The sequence below is a fragment of the Protopterus annectens genome, chromosome 4.part0 (genome assembly GCF_019279795.1).
Source record: "Protopterus annectens isolate FY-2018-M chromosome 4.part0, PAN1.0, whole genome shotgun sequence".
Lineage (NCBI taxonomy): Eukaryota > Metazoa > Chordata > Ceratodontiformes > Protopteridae > Protopterus > Protopterus annectens.
In genome coordinates this window covers 970,469,383-970,494,041 of record NC_056733.1, presented here as the reverse complement: position 1 = coordinate 970,494,041, position 24,659 = coordinate 970,469,383, and the positions used below count along the sequence as shown (strand labels likewise).

Sequence of the window (24,659 nt, the reverse complement as noted above, 5' to 3'; positions counted from 1 at the left end):
GTCAGCATAGGACATCTGCTTTAGGCCTGTGATTCTTTTAGTGAGGTGTTTCAGCAGCCTTTCCAGTTGTTGCAGAATGTCTTTTGAGGTACATATCAAACAGGGCTTTGTACTCTCTAATGGGTCTAATGAGAGATGAGTAGAGTGGGAAAAACCTCCTTTTTTCTGGATGAAAAGTCCTTAGTGATGAGGTGTGCCACATAGAAGGATTTCCTCACTGTTGTGGCGATGTGGTTATTGAAGGTGAGACCACTGTCCACCTGTGTCCCTAAGTCTCTTATCACACTTTCTGTGTTTAGTGTACTGCTACCTATGTGGTAATTCACGGGTACATGTTTTTTCACAAAAAAGATAATTATACACTTCTTGGCATTGAGCTTGAGCCCATGGCTCTGGCACCAAGCATCTGTTTCTGTAAGGCCCTTTTGTAGAATATCCACATCATTTGGGGATTCAGTAATGGTAAATGGTAACATCGTACCTCCTGTCTAGTGTGCTGTGATCCAATCTTATTCTCACAAATATTAACATATGTAATATAAAAAAATATGAACAATGTTATAACAAAGTTACTAATATGTTAAATTTCGCCCACCACTCTCTGACATGGAAACTGTTAAACTGGCTTGAACTGCCAAGTCACATCAGCTTCTTACAGTTTACGTTTGTCTATAACATGCTCTACTTTCAGAAAAAGACCTATCCCTGAATTCATTACTACAATGCTGCTCTCCTCTGAGAACTCTTCACTCTTGTGTTACAAATCTTCTCACACTTAGAAAGTCATATAACTCCTTTAGTGATTAACTAACTCATTAGGGTAAGGGTTGGCATAATGGTTAAAGTCTTAACCTCTCAAATGAGAGGTCCGGGGTTTGAGTCTAACCTCTGGTTGTTGACTAAGCTTGTGATAGGGAACTGGAGGTTGGTATAATGATTAATGTGCTTATCTCACGTTACTTCTCAACATGTAAAATAGCCCTCAATGGCAGCTAGGCTATTACTTTCATATAAACTAATCTCCGAACATAAAATTGTAACGAGTGAGGTATCACAGGGGTAAGTCTTGTGTCCTCTCCTGTTTGGCATTTATTTTGCAGATATCCAAGAAGTGTTATTGACTACATTGTTTGATGGTTACAAGCTGGGAATTGTTATCCAATCATCCACTGATACTGAATAGCTCCAGCAAGTGGTGGAGTCTGTATATACCTGATAATATACTGAAAAAAGTCTCAAGGTAAATGAAAAAATAAAAGGGCAGCACAGCAGCATTCAGCAAAAATCTTTTTTTTTTTTAATTTAATTTAATTTTTTTCTATTTTACATTTGCTTACTGGGATGCTACTGCACGTGTCTTCTTGAGACTGAGGAAGTCATAACAGACTTGAGTGGATACCTTTCTCTCATGTGATCATCACGTATCCACTATCGTTATGAAATCCTTCTGTCTGGGACAGTTAAATTCGCCTTTACTCTTCCCTTATCAGACCCATCATTAAATGCAATGATCTTTTTAGTATGTATAAATCCAAACATATTACGGGTCCATATTACGTTATCGAATCACTAAATGCCGAACGGCCAAATACTCAAAAAGGCCATTCATCGAAGTGTGTTTTGCGGGGTCGCGGTACAGTGGGGAATGGAATATTTGCCCTTTCCCCACTGTAGTGTGACCTTGGAGTTGGTATATATATATATATATATATATATATATATATATATATATATATATATTTTTATATATATATATATATATATATATATATATAATTAGTGGGGGGGTGCAGGCCCCCACAACAAACGATTCTATGAACGACCATTTCGAGTATTTAGCCATTCAGCATTTAGTGATTCCATAATATAATATAGACCCCATATTACTCAACTGACAATTGCAGTGTCAGACGCAGAATAGGTAGCACATTCAGTTGTAGTGCAGAAGGCTGAGGGCTGTATTTCTGCACCAGATGGGTTGATAGCTAACACTACAGTGCATCATAAAAGGGGTGCTGCACTACTGAGTGTGCCTTTTGTTGGATAAGGAGTTAAACAGACAACCCATCTGCTTGAGTTGGTGGTAGCTCAGGTGAGTGTAAAAGATTGCATGGCACCTACTGAAAAGAGAAGGGAAAGTTCCCTGATGCCTGGCAAAATTTGCCCTAGTAAGATAAATACAACCCTGGGTCTTCCCTGAAAACAAGCCACAACTCTAGTGAGAGCAATCTGGTCAACAGAAGATAAATAAGTAACTAAAATAAAACTGGAAAGGCCATAAATCCTTCAACTATCAGTATAGAGTAGCACAGCTCTTCTTATAATCAGTAGCCAACTGGCTGCTCTGACGTGATTCCTTGTCTCTCTTTTATAGTCATGAAATACCCAGTTCTGTCTGACCTTTTATTTCTTTGCAAAACTAGAGGCTTTACGAATACCTACTCTTGGGAGCTAAATGAATACTAATAAATAAGCAAGACTTGCTAGAGAGATAAGCTCCTAAGTCAACACATTGCCATCCTGTGAAATAAGATACCACTGGGGATCAAATAAAATAGTAATTGTACAGTCTTTAATGCTTTTCTTGATGACTGCATGCACAGACACACATTTACACTATTGTTACCAGATATATAGTTGCTCAGTTTTGGAGGTGAGCACTAGAAAGTATTTGGAAATGAGGGCAGACATTTTTAAATGAGTACTCTTAAAGGTAGGCTTGTTATTCTTATAATCATTTGCAAGGCATTCGTGAGATGAAATGGAAAACAAGTTTTCCTTGATAAATTTGTACTGAAGTTGCATTGATAAGGCTTTTTATCACATGACAGTGCAGTGCCGCATTCTGTTCCCTTTACCTTTGCATTCTGCGGCAAATTGATATACTCATTTTACCTGACATGGTTGTTCCACTATGTGTGTAGCATGATGCTTTCTGGGGAGATGCAAGAGGGTATTTATACTGATCAAAGTCACATTCTACAGGGTTCCAAGAACATTTCCTGATGCTTTGTTTGATAAATGTCAAGTCATTATTATTTTCCATTTAAGGTAACATGAGCTCAGTTTTATGGCACCTCAGTTTTATATCTGATTAGATGGGTGACACCTTAGGATTGTCAACCCCCACCCATGTTATTTTACAAAGTCTGCATGAGCTAGTCACTTGATCAGACAGTGCTTTGGAACAATTGGGAATTTGGGATAAGTTCCTTAGTGGTCTCCAGGGCTTCGTGCTTAGTAACTATGAACCTATTGTTGTTGTTTGGTAGCCATTCTCTATTGTATAGCTGATCTAGTTCAGAAAATGTTTATTTATTTAAAATTTGTTTACCAGGAAAGTCCGACTTAGAACGAAGCCAATTTTCAGTGGAGGCCCAGGGAAAAACACTCCAGACGTGTCTTTGTAACGTGGGAGGAAACTGGAGTACCCAGAGAAAACCCGTACAAACACAGGGAGGACATGCAGAGTCTGCACAGAAGGCACTCCAGCCGAGACTTGAACCTGAGAATCTCTTGCTGTGAGGCGACAACGGTACCGCTGCACCACTGTGAGGCGACAACTGTACTGCTGCACCACTGCACCATCCGTTATTGCAATATCACTAGCACAACAAATTTATAATGTAGCATAGGTAATTTATTATTCAAGGGTAACAAGGACTGCATTTGTAGTTAAAGCACTGGAATGTTGCTTACCAGTGACAATATCTACAGTTGTCTTTAGTGTGGAATTATTCAGATGACTCTTACTACTGCAGAGATTATGTACTTTGACTTAGCATGTGTCATCAGGTGGTTAGTATTTTTTAGGCTCTCATAAATACTCTTCCATTTAAACCATGCTACACATACCTGTTATGGAGGGATGTTGGTGACCTTTATACAGTTTCATGTAGCTCAACCAAAGCTAGCAGTAAAGTACAAGTAATTTATTCCTTTAAACAATAATGGGTGCACACAGTCAGCAGACTGGCTATAACTGCCAGTGGGCATCTCTGTGTGTTTAAAGTGTCTTATGCTGCTATAATCTGGTTATTTTTAAACAGTCTTTACTCTGGCTTTCCAGGAGTAGTAGTGTGCATGTGTGTGTGTGTGTGTGTGTGTGTGTGTGTGTGTGTGTGTGTGTGTGTGTGTGTGTGTGTGTATATTTATGTGTGTGCATGTGGAATACTTTAGCTACTGGGTGGTTGTATGAAGTAAATTGAAAATGTGTGACTGGTCAATCACTGTTACTTTTATTCATTGTTTTGATACAGACATCTGAGAAGGATGCAGTCAACAATGTATTTATAATTGCTGGCAGTTTTCAGGGATATCTGAGGATTAAAATGACTGATCCTGCAGAGCTGATAAAATTAAACAGCCATTAGTGTGCCTTTGTATTTTGATTAGTATACATTTTTGTAAAGCAAATTGGAATAATTTGCTGTGGCCATTTGTATCACAATTAGTCATGTGATATCTACACATTCGATAAAGTAGGTGTTATTATTGAGTATGGATACTGGTGGATTATTATGACAGCAGTCTGAGTGGCCTTTTTTGGTTGAAATGTTCAGAAATGGGTACTTTTGTCGTTATTGGTCCACACATGTTGTTTCACTGCTTACTAGAAAATGGTTCAAAAGTACAAATTTAAAACACACTCTAAGAAATGTTGCTATATTAAACAAGAAATATAATTTAAGATAATCAGGAAGGTGAATGAAAAAACATGCATTTATCCATCATCCTAAAAATGTGTGTGGGGGCCCTTGGTTTAAAAACAGGCCTGGTGCCCAAGGTAAACAGAAAACACCAACAGTTAAATGCATTTTCAGTAAAGGCGAGTTTCAAGGGAAGAGAAGTTTACTGTTAGTCAAGCTAAGTCTGTTTTCAGAGTGAGACTGTTTTGTTTAGTTTAGCCAGTTGTGATCAACGTTTGTGCTATAAAGTTTGAAATAAAGGTTTTAAATCAAATCTCTGTAATCATTGAAAAGTAAAAAAGAAAATAGTCTGCACAGTGACAGGCGTGAATAGTGTTTATGGTAATTAATGACTTCCAAGTAATGGGACACTGAAATGGCTTGGGGCCCTGGTCCATTACCCTGCCTATGCTCTGCCTCTGGTCAGGTGTACTATAATCAGTTCTAATAGGGGTTTCTTGTTATGCACACAAATTCTCCTGGGGGCAAACAGGGTGACTCAGTATGCTCATTTCTCAAGAACCTGTCAGAGTGCATTACAGTCTATATGTTCAAAAACAGTGTGTGTGTGTGTGTGTGTGTGTGTGTGTGTGTGTGTGTGTGTGTGTGTGTGTGTGTGTAAGCCCTTAAGTAAGTTTACCTATAACTTCACCACCTAGAAGAACACTTTGCCCACCACTGTCACTCAGATCATATGTGCACTCATATGTATATAAAACAAAACACTATAGCTACTATGAACTGGAGAAAGCCGTAGGCAAAATAAACAGTTAGACCAACAGGACCGTACTAATACAAAAAGCTTTATTAAAAGAATAAGACAACTTTCGTTCATAGATTGCAAACGAACTTCACCAGATAAATGGCATTACATATGTCATTTCCTTTTATAGTCAGTCACATGTTCTTATTATTTATTTTTTATTATTTGTGTTACATTTGTTGATCGGGCTAGTCCAACTGGATATATGTCCATTTTCAGTAGAGGCCCAGGGAGAAAAGCTCCATAAAAAGACATGCACAAAAACAGACCAGTAAACTACAATTACAGGATACAAAGACATGCACAAAAACAGAGCAGTAAACTACAATTACAGGATACAAAGACATGTGCAAAAACAGAGCAGTAAAGTACAATTACATGATACAAAGACATGCACAAAAACAGAGCAGTAAACTACAATTACAGGATACAAAGACATGCACAAAAACAGAGCAGTAAACTACAATTACAGGATACAAAGACATACACAAAAACAGAGCAGTAAACTACAATTACAGGATACAAAGACATGTGCAAAAACAGAGCAGTAAACTATAATTACAGGATACAAAGACGTGCAAAAACAGAGCAGTAAACTACAATTACAGGATGCAAAGACATGCACAAAAACAGAGCAGTAAACTATAATTACAGGATACAAAGACATGCAAAAACAGAGCAGTAAACTACAATTACAGGATACAAAGACATGTGCAAAAACAGAGCAGTAAACTACAATTACAGGATAAAAAGTCATGCACAAAAACAGAGCAGTAAACTACAATTACAGGATACAAAGACATGTGCAAAAACAGAGCAGTAAACTATAATTACAGGATACAAAGACATGCACAAAAACAGAGCAGTAAACTACAATTACAGGATACAAAGACATGCACAAAAACAGAGCAGTAAACTACAATTACAGGATACAAAGACATGCACAAAAACAGAGCAGTAAACTACAATTACAGGATACAAAGACATGCACAAAACAGAACAGTAAACTACAATTACAGGATACAAAGACATGTGCAAAAACAGAGCAGTAAACTACAATTACAGGATAAAAAGACATGTGCAAAAACAGAGCAGTAAACTATAATTACAGGATACAAAGACGTGCAAAAACAGAGCAGTAAACTACAATTACAGGATACAAAGACATGTGCAAAAACAGAGCAGTAAACTATAATTACAGGATACAAAGACGTGCAAAAACAGAGCAGTAAACTACAATTACAGGATGCAAAGACATGCACAAAAACAGAGCAGTAAACTATAATTACAGGATACAAAGACGTGCAAAAACAGAGCAGTAAACTACAATTACAGGATGCAAAGACATGCACAAAAACAGAGCAGTAAACTATAATTACAGGATACAAAGACGTGCAAAAACAGAGCAGTAAACTACAATTACAGGATGCAAAGACATGCACAAAAACAGAGCAGTAAATTACAATTACAGGATAAAAAGACATGCGCAAAAACAGAGCAGTAAACTACAATTACAGGATGCAAAGACATGCACAAAAACAGAGCAGTAAACTATAATTACAGGATACAAAGACGTGCAAAAACAGAGCAGTAAACTACAATTACAGGATAAAAAGACATGTGCAAAAACAGAGCAGTAAACTACAATTACAGGATACAAAGACATGTGCAAAAATAGAGCAGTAAACTACAATTACAGGATACAAAGACATGCACAAAAACAGAGTGGTAAACTACAATTACAGGATACAAAGACATGCACAAAACAGAGCAGTAAACTACAATTACAGGATACAAAGACATGTGCAAAAACAGAGCAGTAAACTACAATTACAGGATAAAAAGACATGCGCAAAAACAGAGCAGTAAACTACAATTACAGGATACAAAGACATGCGCAAAAATAGAGCAGTAAACTACAATTACAGGATACAAAGACATGCACAAAAACAGAGCAGTAAACTACAATTACAGGATACAAAGACATGCACAAAAACAGAGCGGTAAACTACAATTACAGGATAAAAAGACATGCGCAAAAACAGAGCAGTAAACTACAATTACAGGATACAAAGACGTGCAAAAATAGAGCAGTAAACTACAATTACAGGATACAAAGACATGCACAAAAACAGAGTGGTAAACTACAATTACAGGATACAAAGACATATACAAAAGCAGAGCAGCAAACTGCAATTACAGGATACAAAGACATGCACAAAAACAGAGCAGTAAACTACAATTACAGAATACAAAGACATGCACAAAAACGGAGCAGTAAACTACAATTACAGGATACAAAGACATGCACAAAAACAGAACAGTAAACTACAATTACAGAATACAAAGACATGCACAGAAACAGAGCAGTAAACTACAATTACAGGATACAAAGACATGCACAAAAACAGAGCAGTAAACTACAATTACAGAATGCAAAGACATGCACAAAAACAGAGCAGTAAATTACAATTACAGGATACAAAGACATGCACAAAAACAGAGCAGTAAACTACAATTACAGGATACAAAGACATGCACAAAAACAGAACAGTAAACTACAATTATAGGATACAAAGACATGCACAAAAACAGAGCAGTAAACTACAATTACAGGATACAAAGACATGCACAAAAACAGAGCAGTAAACTACAATTACAGGATACAAAGACATGCACAAAAACAGAGCAGTAAACTACAACTACAGGATACAAAGACATGCACAAAAACAGAGCAGTATACTACTACAGGATACAAAGACATGCACAAAAACAGAGCAGTAAACTACACCTACAGGATACAAAGACATGCACAAAAACAGAGCAGTAAACTACAACTACAGGATACAAATACATGCACCAAAACAGAGCAGTAAACTACAACTACAGGATACAAAGACATGCACAAAAACAGAGCAGTAAACTACAATTACAGGATACAAAGACATGCACAAAAACAGAGCAGTAAACAATTACAGGATAAAAAGACATGCACAAAAACAGAGCAGTAAACTACAACTACAGGATACAAAGACATGCACAAAAACAGAGCAGTAAACTACAATTACAGGATACAAAGACATGCACAAAAACAGAGCAGTAAACTACAATTACAGGATACAAAGACATGCACAAAAACAGAGCAGTAAACTACAATTACAGGACACAAAGACATGCACAAAAACAGAGCAGTAAACTACAATTACAGGATACAAAGACACACAGAAAAACAGAGCAGAAAACTACAATTACAGGATACAAAGACACGCAGAAAAACAGAGCAGTAAACTACAATTACAGGATACAAAGACACACAGAAAAACAGAGCAGAAAACTACAATTACAGGATACAAAGACATGCACAAAAGCAGAGCAGTAAACTGCAATTACAGGATACAAAGACACGCACAAAAACAGAGCAGTTAACTACAATTATAGGATACAAAGACACACACAAAAACAGAGCAGAAAACTACAATTACAGGATACTTGAAGACAATAACAGGGGTTCCATTTTTTTTTTGAGTGCAAGAAGAATAAAATAAAGAGAGGCTTTAGAAAGGTGATAAGATACCAAAGGAAAATAATAAACAGGAACAGGAGAACAAACCAGATAATAATAGAACTGGAAGAATAAGTATAAGGGTAGTGACTAAAGATAAGGCAGAAAGAAGGCCAATTCAGTTGTTCCTAGTTTCAATAAGTGAACGTCTAGTGTAGGGCCCTTAAAGTGGCTGTGAAGAGATATAAGTGGTAGTAGCCTAGGGTAACAGTAAGAGATACTCTAGTCAGGGTTGGTACAGGGACATTGCCAGTGGGTTGTAAGGTATGACCTGAGTTTCTTTTTAAATAAAGAAGTAGAAGAAAGACATGTGACTGCACTAGGAAGTAGGTTCCGGCTTTTTCCCACAGTTTTAGAGGAAAAAGGATTCTCCTGCTTTATTGTTCAGTTTTTGGGTAGTTATGAGTAGTTTGTTTGCAGAGTGCAGGTTTGTTAGATTTTTATAAGGGCTGATTAGACTTGTGAGAATTGGTGTATTGCCTGGAAAATACAGTATTTTATGGGAAATAACTAGTTGGTGAAAAATAATTTGATTTTGCAATTCTAGCCATCCCAGTTGATTAAGATTTAGGCAGTGGTGGGTTCTAAATGGGGAGCTTGCAGCAAATCTGGCACTGTTGTAAGAGATTGCGAGCTTGTTGAGGTTGCTTTTAGATAGGTTTGTATATATAGGAGAGGCATAAAAGAGTGTTGAGATTAGGTGGGTGTGGGCAATGGTTGTTCTGGCATTGGGAGTAAGGAAGGGTTTAATTCTGTAGAGAGAGCCTAGTTTTCGGTTAACTGATTTTATTGTGGTATTGATGCGATCATCATAGTTGAGGTAATGGTCGATAGTCACTCCTAAGAGTTTAGTGTTAGTATCAGGGGATATAACTGTACCATTTTTAGATTTAATAGTGAAGTGAAGTGCGAAGGATTTTTGTGTGGGAGTAAACAGCAGTAGTTTAGTCTTTTTAGGGTTAAGGAGGAGACAACGCTGTAAAAACCAGTCTTCTACATGCTGAAATACATTTTGGGTGAGGGACTACAGTTCTGAAGGATCTGTAGCTGAGGATATAAGTGTGGTGTAATCTGCATATTGTATGGATATAGCATGGGGGATACTAATAGATAGATTGTTTATAAAGATAGAGAATAGAAGAGGACCCAAAATAGAACCTTGGGGTACACCAAGGGAGACAGGAAGGAGGGAGGATAGAGTATTGTCCCAAAGCACTGCCTGTAGCCTGTTGTCTAGGTAGGACTTGAACCACTGTAGGCCTTGAGTATCGAGGGAAAGGGACTTAAGTATATTCAGTAGTTGATGGTTAACCATGTGAATGCTTTTGAAAGATCTATAAAGACAGCAAAGGACAGGGTGTTATTATTACGTTGTTTGTTAATGAGGTCATAAAATGATAGTAGGGCAGTGGTGGTGCTCTGGAAAGGTCAAAAGCCATGTTAAGAGCTAGCTAAAAGGTTATTTTAGAGAAGGTGGTCTAGAAGTTGCTGGTGAATACATTTTTCCATAATTTTAGCTATGGGAGAGAGTAGGGCAATTGGATGAAAGTTAGAAAATTCAATTGAGTTACCACCTTTGTGTAGGGGGATTATATGAGAAACTTTCTAGATGGTAGGGATGCTGCCTTCAGTAATGGTTCTATTGATTAGGATAGAGATAGGGTAGGCAATAACTTTAGCTGCTATTTGAAGATACTTAGCAGGTAAATGGTCAGCAGAGGGGGTAGAGGGTTTAAGTTTCTGAAAGAGGGTACAGATAAGGGATGTAGGCACAGGTTGGAGTTGAAAAGTGGTTGGTGAGTTATTTGTGGAGGAAGGAAGATTAGAGGATACAGAGGGTAAAGAGTTAGCTAGAGACCGGATAGCTTCAGTAAAGAAGGTGTTGAAGGACTCAGCAATTTGTTTGGCAGAGTGTTGTGTATCACCAGATGGGGTAGGTTTTCTAGAGTTGCCTGGATGTAGGAGTCTATTCATACCTGACCAGAATTTCTGTGGGGTTTGTTGACTGGATTGTTGAAGGTGAAAGAAAAATGTTTTTTGTCGTGAAGTAATGATGCCTTAGTCAAGTTTCTAAGCTGTTTAAATTTTAGATGATCAGATGGGACTTCGGAGGTATGCCATTTGGCCCAAAATTTGTTTCTTAGTACAATCTTTTGTCTAGATTCCTTTGTGAGCCATTGAGCAGTTTTGGTACTGTTTCTAAGAGTACAAGAGGGGGCATGGTGGTCCAAGATTTCAAGGAACTTAGTGTTGAAGTATACCACAGCTTCATCTAGTTGGAGATGTTTTAAGGGTGACCAGTTGCATATACTGAGTTCATTCTGGAAGTGTTCTGGGTTGAAATGTTTATTTTAACGAGTAGTTCTAAAAGTTATGGGGCTGGGAATAGTATTCTTTGTCGAATTATATAAGTAAGAGAGTGATCACTGATGTCAGAAGGGAGGATGCCAGCCATATATGTTGTGGGTAGAGTATTTATTAGGATCCAATCAGGAGTGGCTTCTTTGTTGGTAGGTTTATGTATACGAGTAGGTGAGGTGATTGTTTGGGAGAAGCCATGAAGGTTAATGTGGTTAGATGGATTATTGGAGTTACAGATATTCCAGTCTATATTAAAGTCGCCTAGGAGGATGGTTTCTTGTGGATAGTTAGACAGCCAGCTAAGGATATTTTCGAGGGAGGTGATGTTGTTACCTGGAGGAAGATATAATGTAGATCATATAAACAAATTCGATAGTGAAAGAACAAAACGTAGCTGGAAACTGCTGTGTATGTAAAAGAATTTATTCCATAAACCAAGTACAAAACGTGATGAGCGCTTTCGGGTCAATACCCTTCATCAGATAAAACATATCATCACACACCCATTTTTAAAAAACATGATAACCAATCAGCTTACATTCAATAAAAAACCCGCCTCTTTCTCAGTGCTGGTTTAAGTGGAATAACATCATTCAACCCCGGATCCCTATGTGCTGTTAATTCAAGGATCCATTTAGTCTCAGCCAATTCTGTTTCCAGCCTAATATCACCCCCTCTATTGGTCAACTGTAGATTTGCTATGACTCTAAAAGTAAAGCCATGTGAAGGATATCTCTTTAGATGTCTAAACATCTGGATGTGGCCAGGGGCACCAATAGAAAAGAGACACGTCATAGGACGAAGGGAGGGCTATTAGAACGCCCAGTTACGACAGTTAGCAACATGGCGCCGACTACCGCTTCAGTTGAAGCGAGTCTGGTGGTTTCCGCCTCGACGGCTTCTAACAGATCTACGGAAACCTTGAACCATGTTGCGGTTGCTGGTACTGAACTTGATACTGTCTCCGATGTTGACACAGGGTGTTTTGATGATGTTTTGGTCGAAACATCCATTTCCGGACCATCTGTTGGTGAAGAGACCAGGGGAGATATCGTACTTGATGAACAGGATACAGGCTCACGAGCAGGAGCCAGACCCAAGCTGCGACCTATGCAGAGTCATTTTTTGGACCTATTACCCGTACAAATGAAGAAGAAGGGCCCGTGGAAGCGCTCTTCCAGCGACGACAGAGAACTAATGAAGAAAAGAAGGACAGTAGAATGACTTATAGTGAGTCTAATGATATTGTTTTTAACTTGTCTTCACGTGTTTTAACACAGGACGAACTGACAGTGTTAAACAAAGGTTTATCATTTGTCCCTAGTCGGATGTGTACATATCAGGAGGTGTTACTTGATACAATGTATTTTTGTAGGGGCCTAATGTTGGGGAAAATGTTTGGGGATGCTGAGAGTACGCAAATAGGTTTGCGAAAACCAAGCAGTTTTGTACCGGCTTTAACACCGGCCTTACAACTTTTCATTAATCAATGTGACCATGATTTTATAGAGTATTTCAATAAAAATGATAGAGTGAGGTACTACAACTTAAATGAGGGGCAAAGATTGGCACTATTTAATTTAGGAGGTTACACTGACATAACGGTAAAGATGGCTGATAAGGGTGGATCTATTGTGGTCTTAGACTCAGATTGGTACACCAGTAAGATTAATGTGTTGTTATCTGATGTGAGTACCTATCTACCTATTAATCCCATTGAGGTGAGGAGAATTATTGATAAGGTACATAGTAAATTGACACGGTTGAGCCAGACAATGTTGATAACACCACAGGAAATGGATTTTTTATTTGTTGAAAAAACGGTAACTCCGGTTTTCAAAGCACTGCCTAAGGTGCATAAAAGTCTGAGTGACCCACCCCTGCGACCGATAGTTTCGGGTAGGGGGTGGGCCACGGAGAATATATCTATTTGGCTTGAAGTGTTTCTTAAGCCATATGTTGTTTCTATACAACATATACTTAAGGATACAGGACATTTTTTGACTTTGATTGGTGAAGTTGAGTCAAGGGAACCACCGGATGTTTATCTGATGGTCACCCTGGATGTGAATAATTTATTCACGGTGATCAATAATGGTTATGGATTATGGGCCATCAAGACCCTTTTAACAGCTAGGGGTTTGCCATCTAGGAAGGTGGAACTGGTCATTGAACTCCTAACCCTGGTATTGGAGAACAACATATTCCAAGGTGTAGGCAATATGTATAGGCAGGCACAGGGGATAGCCATGGGCACCCCCTGTGCCAATACCTATGCAAATCTTGTGCTGGCCCAATGGGAGGAGTCTTTTGTGTTTAGTAACCACCCATGGAATGAACATCTGTATAAATATTTTCGTTTTGTTGACGATATATTTATTTTGTGGAAGGGGACAGAAAGGGATTTAGAGTCCTTCATTAGTTACCTTGAAACCACCACCCACTTCTTTAGGTTCAGTGCGGCAACTTCTAGAGATGCCATTGACTTTTTGGACGTGTGCCTGTTACAAACGAGAGGAGGTTTTTCTTCGAAATTATTTAGGAAGGATTGCTGGAGAAATACCATGCTGTCTTTTGACAGCATGCACCCGAGACACACTTTCCCAAACGTAGTACAAGGTCAGCTAGGGCGGATTTCCAGATTGAGTAAGGAAGATGAGCAATTTGAAGGGGAAGTTATGCATCTTGAGCAGTGCTTCATTGATAGAGGTTACAACAACAATATGGTTAGAGATGTCATCAACAGGAATAAACCACACAGACACAATAAATATAAACCATGGTTAGGCACGTCTAGTGTCAACCAAGTGGTAAGGGTAACTAGACCAAAGAACCGCAAAGTAACACTGACATATGGGAGTGATACCAAAGGTGTTTGTGATATCATAAGAAAGAATTGGAACATCATAACCAGTGACACATCTTTAAGGGACATGGTAGGTACACAACCACAGTTTATATATAAAAGGAATAAGAATTTAAAGGATGTTTTATGTAAAGAAAGAAGATATCCAGCCAAAGCCCAAGTTATGGGAAGAGCAGGGACTAATCCATGTGGATGTTGTAAGGCGTGTGCCCATATTAAAAGAGGGGTTGATTTTCTTCACCCTAATAGCAACAAGCTTTATACCTTTAAGGGTAAAGCAACATGTAGGACAACAGATGTCGTTTACTTAGCTGAGTGCAGCTCATGTTTGAGCTACTATGTAGGGAAGACAAATCAAATGTTAAAGGAGAGGATCCTTCAACATTTATCCAACATTAGAAACAAAAATGAAGGCAACGCGTTGTTTAGACATCTAAAGAGATATCCTTCACATGGCTTTACTTTTAGAGTCATAGCAAATCTACAGTTGACCAATAGAGGGGTGATATTAGGCTGGAAACAGAATTGGCTGAGACTAAATGGATCCTTGAATTAACAGCACATAGGGATCCGGGGTTGAATGATGTTATTCCACTTAAACCAGCACTGAGAAAGAGGCGGGTTTTTTATTGAATGTAAGCTGATTGGTTATCATGTTTTTTAAAAATGGGTGTGTGATGATATGTTTTATCTGATGAAGGGTATTGACCCGAAAGCGCTCATCACGTTTTGTACTTGGTTTATGGAATAAATTCTTTTACATACACAGCAGTTTCCAGCTACGTTTTGTTCTTTCACTATTGGACTTTTGTTACGTTTGGCTGGAATTGGCAAAGTGACGACCTTTTTGCTTTTAATATAAACAAATTCCTCCATAAGTCCCACTGCTCATTAAATTAATTAAGCAACAAATATTTAATGCATTTATCACAAATTAAAAAAGTTCACTTAAATATAAATATACAATTTATATCCCTTTAATAACTATTATAAATATCCTAAATGCAATGACTACATTAAAATTAATTGAAAAAGTGAATGAAAAAATTGATTAGGAAATTTTTACTTCAGAGAGTGCACTCATACGTACCTTGTAAAGAGAACACTGTGTAGGGTTAGTAACTATATAGTTTCCTAAACTGCATTTGAAGAATACTTATAGTCAAAACTAACCAAATTCCCTTTTTAAGTTCAATTGACCTTTCATCCATGTCTTATAATGTCCTGTTTATGTATTTAATTATTAAGCTTAACCACAACAGTTTTAAATCTGTTTTTAAGATGTACTGATGTAGCACCTGCAAATCTGTGGCTTTTTCAGTTTTTTCCTTCCATATTATGGTTTGTACTAAATATGGATTTAAACCAGTTTAGAAGAAAATGTACAGTACTTCCTTTCTCTGCATTCTGAGGTAAACCAACAATGTGTATGTTATTATTTTTCGGACATCTCTCAATGCCATCTGACATTGCTTTCAAAAGCTGATGTTCTTTTTTTAATAACTGAAACTTCTCCTTCTAACTTGAAGGCATGCTAGAAATAAAGCTTGCAGCATTTTCCAATCTTCATACTTTATTTAAAATGTTAAAGTAGAATATATAGAAGGTTAGATATTTTTTGAAAGTTAGTGTTTCTTGAATAGGGTTGGGAGGGTGGCCTAATGGTTAAGGTGTTTGTCTTACAAACACAAGGTACAGGGTTTGAGTCTAACAAGGGATAATTGGCTAGGCTTAAAATGGCTCGCAAAAGCAGTTAGCTTAGTACTAATCTATGAACCTATATTTTAACTGTCCTAACAATGTCTGACAAGTTTAAAGTAGTATCTCTAATGGCAGGCTCATCCTTTATGCCTGTAATCCATGGCACATGAAACAATGCAAGGCCTGTAGTTTCTGTGAGAGAAAAGTTTATCATGGCATTTTCTTCGTCAGTCAAAATTTAAAAAAATTTGCTTTCCACAAAAAATTAGATCTAAGGCAAGCAGTGACAAAAAATGCTGCTTGCATATGTGCACCTAACTGTATCAGATAACCCAAAAGTGTGGAATAGAAAAAAATGAAGTCGATAGGAACTCAGCCCTGTAATCAAAACTCAAAGGTGATGAAACGCATGCAGTGCCCCCATGCAGAAATTCTAAACAGTAGCATAGACGCTCCCTGATCAGGAGAGGGTAGACTTTACCATTGCCTTCTCATATGCTCTTTTGCAGCTCTGTCCTTAGCGCCACTTAAGACATCTGCCTTCTCCTTTATTACCTCTCATGTAAAATGGTTAGAATTACAACAACAATGCAAAATATTGTGGCGTAGTGCTGAGCTAGAATGCTTTTGTGACTCAGCAGTTGGTCATGTGGTGTGGATTAGGCTAAGTTTTGTGACTCTCTCTCTCTGTCTCTCTCTCTCTCTCTCTCTCTCTCAAAAATAGATTTTAAACTGTATATGCAAAAACAGGTTACTTTACTATTTCAGAAACACTGACAGTTATGAACAGGTTTCTCTCAGTCACTATCCACCTTGAAAATATAAAAACAGATTCAATTAACTAATCCATACCAAGAGAATTTTTCAGGGTACAGCTATGTATAAACAGTTTCTCCAGTGAAAGCTTCCAAACCTGTGTACATTTACCTTACAAAACCTACAACCACAAAAGAAAAAAAAATGTACCTCTGATTGTTTACTGTAAGAAATGTTAATCACTAGCATGATGTCCTGTTGTGTGTATATATGCTATATGTATGTTTGTTAATCACCAGGTTGTTGTCCTGATGTGTATATATGTCATATGTATGTATGTTAATCACCAGCATGTTGTCCTGGCGTGTATATATGTCATATGTATGTATGTTCTACTTCTTTTTACTCTCATGTAATGTATTGTAATGTGAAGCTTTTCTCCCTGGGCCTCCACTGAAAATGGACCTGTGTCCAGTCGGACTTTCCCGGTAAACAAATGTAAAATAAATAAAATAAAGTAAAATAAATAAATAAATAAAAATTCTGCCTGAGACTAGAAGCCAAGCAAGAACTAGATGGATGTGTAAACATTACAGTATCCAGATTTCAGAGTACATCCAACTAATCAAAGAATGTACCGGCAAACTTTTTGGTGTGGTGGTGAGGAGTATGTAATTAAGTCTTATGAAAGGCTAAAAAATTTTCAAAGTGCACAGTACAGAAGATTATGATTGGGTCTCCAATCATTGTCTGCTTATTATGTGTTCTTGTGATGGATACCAAGATATTTACCTTAAGAGCAAAGCTCAAGAGGGGAATCTTGGTATCCATGTAAAGCGCACAAGTTACGATTAGAGACCTGATCATAATTCGTTGTAGTACATGGGACTTTACCTGCTTCATATACTACTGGTTATAGTAGAAGAAAAAAAAGCAAACTGTTTCGCCAGCTTTCAAGACCATAAAGATAGCGTAACACATTGACTTATGTTAATGAAATAAGGTCAGGGACAGATTGCTGCTTAGCAGGCCAAAGAAAAGTCACTATTCGTTCTGCAGCTGTTATTTATTGGCCAGTACTGGCAGGTTTTACTGCCTAGCATGATATCCAGTCTTACTAACTAAAGCAGGGGGTGGGTAACAGTTGTTAACATCAGGTGTCACACTAGAGAACTACTTAACTGATTTGTCTTTTTCGATGTATTGGAACATAATCGCAGCACACTGCTTAGGTGTTACTCTAGGGGTACAGCAAGTATTGTTAAGGTACAGCATGCTCTGCGTAAGTCTTAAACGCAGTAATAGTGACCATAACTTCTATTTGTATTTAATGACATTGGTATTAAAAAAATTAGGGTGATAAAATTAACATATTATCATTATTTAGCATAACTCACACAGTCAGAACAGTTCTTGGTGTGTTTGTATTTTTATTACATTTGCATATCAAGAGGCATTTGACTGTTCCAGTAAGTTAAGTATCTGTAGTGCAGGTAGAGTCCAGCCATGGGATTCCTGACCTCAGTGTGAGTTAAACGGTGGCCTAAAAGTTTGACACAAGAGTTATGCCTATAAATTTTTTTACCAAACTTTCTGCCCTGAATAAAGGGTTTCTAGTACTAGTTGTCTCAAGTGCAGCTTGACTGAGCATTCAGTGTTAGCAGGCAGTGTCTCACAGGTCACAACTGAATAAAAGAAACGTGTCTATGATGGGCTAGGTCATTTAAAGTAAAACAATTCCTTTGGTATGGGACATGTTACTGGGCCGTTTTGCAGCAAATGTCATTCTTTTTAAACCACATAAAATGCTTATTAATTGGCAGGTGGTTTTAGGAACAATTGCCTCACTCTAGGCATATTAGTAGTTTATAAGTGATATAGAAGTTTCTAAGTCTGCATATATACATATATGCTGCCTCTACCAATGCTACATGCAAAAACCGTGTGGCTCAAACAATGTATGCCAGACACTGCTTAACAAGCTACAGCAGCTGTTTATCATGGTGTGCTTAACTAGCATGTTAGAGTGTAACACGGTTACTGATGGGTCGTTGCTGACATGGCGTTATATAATAAGATTACTCAGCCTGTGTACTGGTAACCAGCGGAGTAAGATTAAACACATCATAACTTTTAACACTGTACAACTATCTGCATTTCCTGTAGCCTCCTATGATTAATGTTTGCTTTCTTGCTTCAGGCCGGCATGATTCGGACAGAAAAGGATGAATACTTTATTGAACCGCTGGAGAAGGGGAAGAAAGAAGAAGAACACAGTGGCGGCAGGAGTCACATCATCTACCGCAGATCAGCTGTCAAGCGATCTCTGCAGGATGATATTAATGACATTCGTCATAAAGGTAGGCAAACCAGTCAAAGCTCAAAGAGGATCATATTCATTATAGTGCTAGAAACATTTAGCACAAATGAATGTTAGTGGATAGTTAGATGTGTGTGCTCGCACATACGTGTGTGTGTGTGTGTGTGTGTGTGTATGTGTGTGTGTGTGTGTGTGTGTGTGTGTGTGTGTGTACACATGGGTGTCTGTAGTATGTACAGCATATGTGTAAGGGTGTGTACATGTGTCCGTAGTACATGTGTCTTTCTGTGTGTGTGTGTGTGTGTGTGTGTGTGTGTGTGTGTGTGTGTGTGTGTGTGTGTGTTTTTGTTATTTGAAATACATGATCCCCCTGAGAAGCTGCTTACTTTTGTTGTTGTTACCGTGGTTGCCTATGCCAGTCTGTGTTGTTGACATGCAGTGTTGCTGACCACTTATGTATATTATGTGACTAGTTCTATTGTCTAGCTAATTATTTACATTGCATACATACAAGACTAATTGTTAATTATATAAAATAGCCATTGCTGTCTAACTGCAAACTGAATGTGCTGCATGAATGTATTCCATCTGTGCACTGTAGCACAATGCAGTTCTGAATAATAAACGCAGCTTAAAAGGATTATCTCATCCAGGCATGATAGGACTCGGGCACTATATCGAATATAATGACTCTTTATACTGGTCCCTGCTGATCCATTGAATGTTGACAAAATGGTTTTTTCGCATGAGTTTGTTAATGACATTTGCTTTTTCTAAACTACAGTAAATTCCCATCTGATAGTCACTGAGCACCAGGGTGTAGGTAAGGCAGTAATGCAGAATGGTACAGTTTTTATGGAAGCACAGTTTCTGCCAGTCTGAAGCAAATGTCTTGCTATGTTCCTGTCTTCTGAATTTGTTGTTCATGTTTTTATTGTGCATCTGACGAGTAGTTCTTTTAGTTACTATTATCAGTAACATTTACTGTTGCTACCTCTGATGATACAAAGAATTCATAAAAAACATATTTATTTATTTAACATTTGTTAACCAGGAAAGTCTGACTTGGAATGAAGCCAATTTTCAGTGGAGGCTCAGGGAGAAATGCTCCAGACATATGTCTTTGTAACATATATCCATCTAAGAAGATGTACCTGTGCATAGTGAGTAAATGAGACAGGGGCAGAGTGGGAAGTGGGTTTTCTGGGTACTTTTTGAACTTGAATGACTAATAACCAAATCGAATTACATAAATCAGCAAACTGTAAGTTATATTATGTGTTTACAAAGGCCAATGTTGCTGTATTTTGTAGTTTTCCCCTTAGTCTGAGGCAGAGTGATCTCACAGTTGGTATACATAACTAAAAACAGCATGGTAAGTATAGGCTCCACAAGGGTACATCAGCTTTTAAACAGAATTACAGCAATTCCTTAATTTTCACTGTTTTCAGTGACAATCACCCTTCAGGCATTTGATGTTCTAGGTCCCACAGTTATGGGTCCTGGGCTTATGCCATGGAGGTAAGTATCCTAACTAGTGATTCTAACAAAACTATTTTCTGTTGGTGCATCACAATGGCTTACTCCAACCTTACGTCATCACAGAACTACTGAAACAAAGTGAAGTCACACTCCTAATTACGTACTTCTACAATTAAAGTTAGAGTGGTCACTGTGTAACTTCCACATGTCCTGTCCTTTAGAGCTACTCTTCATACAGCTGAATGAGGTCATAGCTCCCTGATGCTATGGCGTTTATATCACGTTATCGAAAGATGAAAATAGCGAACGCTATTTCATCAAACCTAAAATATCTAAACCACATAATATCGAACATTCAGAACGGCAAATTTCTTCCTTGGGAAAAAATTTGCTACTCCGAAACACATATGCACAACACAAGCACACCTAAAAAACATCAATACACACACATACACTTATAATCCTACAACTAACCCTACACTAAACTATACTTACACTACTATCTATCCATTTACCTTAACCCAAACCCTAACCCTAAGGTCCGTCACTATCGCATAATCACCTAACCGGCGCCCTAACCCTAACTCATTTAACCCACCCCTAAACCTAATTCACCTAACCCGCACCCTAACCCTAACTCACCTACCCCGTGACCTAATCCTAACTCACCTAACCCGTGCCCTAATCCTAACAACCACACAATCGCGCACTTACCTGAATCCAACCTGTAAATCTCCACCACAGAGCTGAAAATAGCAAAGCCACAGAACCGGCCAACCGAATTCTTTCCCTAGGAAAGAATTCGGTGTTCTGCAGCTTCGCTGTTTTTAGCGTTCAATTAAAACGGGTCGATATTAGAACATTCGAAGTTTTAAAACTTCAGTGTTCTGATATAGACCCATGCTATGCATTTCCATATGCAGTAAGTCCTTTTTTAATCAGCCATGCACACACACACACACATATATATATATATATATATATATATATATATATATATATATATATATATACCTATATCCTTCGTAAGACGTTCTTATAATGCATGCTTCAAATCTTAAAACTGTTTTTTGAAGCTGGTGCATTTACATGAAGTTTGTTACATTTATCTACCACAAGTTCTGTTAAATAACAGCTCTTTATATCTCTTTATATCTCACATTTTTATATATTTTTTGAAGGGGGTATGTACTTGACCTGTAAAGATTTGATTGACGCATTTAAAATTTGATTATGACTCCTCTTATTTCATCTGTCTTCAACGGTACACATGCTAATGAATCTTTCCCAGATGGCCCAGGTTTGCCTGTCGATACAGGCACTGCAAAGAATGGGAGGTGAAAGATAATAGTGAGTAGCCAGTGTCAGCTCTGCCGTCCTGGGGAGGAGGGGGCAGTGTGGCTCAATGAGTTGGTGCACCCACTGGAGTGCATGTGTATCACTTCCAGGAAGGAACGTAGGCTGACAATGTGCCTCTTACTCAGGGCTTTACATGTGCACAGCAAAATGCAAGCATTTTGAATGAGCATCAATTGCTGAACATTTAAACTGGTGGGGAGGGGTTATAAGCCAGTGCACAGAATCACGTAACTGACTCACTATAAGCCAGTCCACACAATCATGTGACTGACTCACTTTCTAACACCCAATTCTCACTTCCATAAGCGAACAAATGGGCTGAAAGTCTCCCACCTCACTGGAGGACCAAAAGAAACAGTTGGGGGCAGGAAAAGGGAGCGACTGGGCAGATTTTATGGATCCCCAAACAGCAATATGTTTGTGTGCATGTGTGTGTGTGTGTGTGTGTGTGTGTGTGTGTGTGTGTGTGTGTGTGTGTATGTGTCTTAGTGTGTGTGTATAGATAGATATGTGTGTGTGTGTGTGTGTGTGTGTGTGTGTGTGTGTGTGTGTGTGTGTGTGTGTGTTAAGCTTTTCTAGTCTGTTCGTATATGATTTGCATGTAGATAGTGTACCATTTTATTGCCCTCTTTTGAACAGCCCCCGGTCCCATTTGTGTCCAAAGAAGACGTTTCTAGAACTGCACGCTGCACTCTAATGGAGGTCATTGATGCTACCTCTGTATAATAATAATATCCTGATTTATTCGGCGAAATTTCATTTTATGTGCATACACATCAGTTCCATTCTTCTTTTGTTACTTTTGTGCTCCCTCCAGATTGTGCAACATGGATATTTTTCCTGAATGATTTCACTTATACTCTTGTTTAATAAGATTTGTTTTTCATTGTAATTAATCTTTCCTCATCCAAATTCTTGATAAACAGATGCTTCCATGCTTTTCTTGTTAGTTCACTTTCACGTATGCACATTTTCGGGGGGGTCGTTACTTTCTGTATTTGCTATTATTATTATCAGCAAAGTCAAAATGCATTGCATTGCATTATGTATTTTTTTTCAAGATTGAGTGTTTATGGAGTCATTTAGTCTAGAGGCTCAATGTTTGCGTTGATGTGCTGCTGCCAACATGGTCCTTTCACATCCAGAAATGTGTTCAAATCAGCACCATGATTATACAGTTTCACCTGGTCAAAAACTAAAAAGCAAAACGTCTTGAAATTATGGAAAACCGTAAAAGGGTTAAAAGAGCATTTATGTTCTATTTATTTTTGATGGCATCCATATGTTTGCATACCGTCTGTCCCAGTTTACAAGATAAAAATACAAAAATAAGCAAGACGGCTGCCAAAGGTGACTCACAACCAAAGCAAGTATAAAACAGTAAAAATGTGAGTCACCCAACACGGTACTCAAACAACAACATTAAGACACACTATAGTAAGATTTTATTAAAACAGATGCTTTAATAAAATCTTACTATATTGTGCCTTCGTGTTCTTGTTTGAATACCATGTTGGCTGGCTCACATTTTTACTGTTTTATACCAGTTTACAAGATGTTCTATTAATATAGAAGTCTTTGCATTTGAAACAACAGGCAATATACACAACATGTAGAACTTCTTTGGCCCCCAAAGACCTGTCTGAAGTAGAAACTGCAATGTATGGGCTAGCATTCATATGTCAACACATCTCGTGAACCAAAATACATAAATTGCTTTGGCCTTGCAAGTACATGGCATGTTAACCTTTGGTCTTTCAGAAGGTTTTTAAGGTTAGCATTTTTCATACAGACACATCTAAGGGATAGCCTTCTTTTCTTAATCAAATTCTGATATCACTTTAGCATAATCCAGTTATAATTGACAACTTGCTTAATAAATCACATTGTTGATAGTGAATTCTAATGCCCATGCACTGCCAAACCTAAATCTATGGAACCATTCTTGGGGACAGGATTCCTTTTTTACAGAACAGGAGGCATAAACATCTTTTTGACTCTCCATAGCATCATAAAGATGCTAGCATTTTTTGTATTCTGCAATTAAATAGCAGACTATCGACATGAAAAGCCATATTTAATACATCAAGTTTGTGTGAAAAAATGTTCATCTGTAGATGTCAGTATAGAAATCTAGATGGCCTTTATTGAAGTTAGGGCAGTTTCTGGTCCCATGTATACATGTAATGTTAAAAGAGGGTTTCCTATAAACCTTTGACCTTAAATTACCACATTCATGCTGACATTGGACAGCGCAGTAGTGCTGCGGTAGAGGTTGTTGCCTCACAGCAAGAGGTTCTCTAGTTTTATTCTCGGCTAGAGTGCCTTCTGTGTGGAGTCTGCATGTCCTCCCTGCATTTGTGTGGGTTTCTTCCAGGTGCTCCAGTTTCCTCCCATGTCACAAAGATATGCATCTGGAGCATTTCTCCCCAGGCCTCTGCTGAAAATTGCTTTTGTTCCAAGTTGGACTTTCCCAGTAAACAAATGTTAAATGAACAAATATTAAATAAATAAATAAACATCCAAGAAGTTAATACTTGTGATGGCCCAGCAGGTTGCAAAGGATAGAAATGTGGTAGAGTTATTACCAAATTCAAGAAATTTTCTTAGTTTCCTGTCATACTAAAAAGACACCATCTGTGTAGAAAATGCAGAACATGGCTGAACCCCAGAATGGGCCACCATATAGACCTTGTAATTCCCAGTTTGTCTTGACTATGTGGGTTGCTATCCAAAACATGTCATAAATTCATCACATGGAGCCTGTTTCTTTTCATTTCCCCCTAAAAACCCTGTGCATT

At 38.0% G+C, this 24,659-nt stretch overlaps 1 protein-coding gene across 1 annotated transcript in view; it reads left to right on the top strand.

The window, feature by feature from the left end:
• LOC122799703 (A disintegrin and metalloproteinase with thrombospondin motifs 2-like) overlaps positions 1–24,659 on the top strand; it is a 2,689,413-nt gene that overhangs the window by 874,454 nt on the left and 1,790,300 nt on the right. The window contains exon 3 of the mRNA XM_044068936.1: positions 18,898–19,057. Coding sequence (XP_043924871.1) covers positions 18,898–19,057 — 160 coding nt within the window. The remainder of the gene's footprint in view (positions 1–18,897; positions 19,058–24,659) is intronic.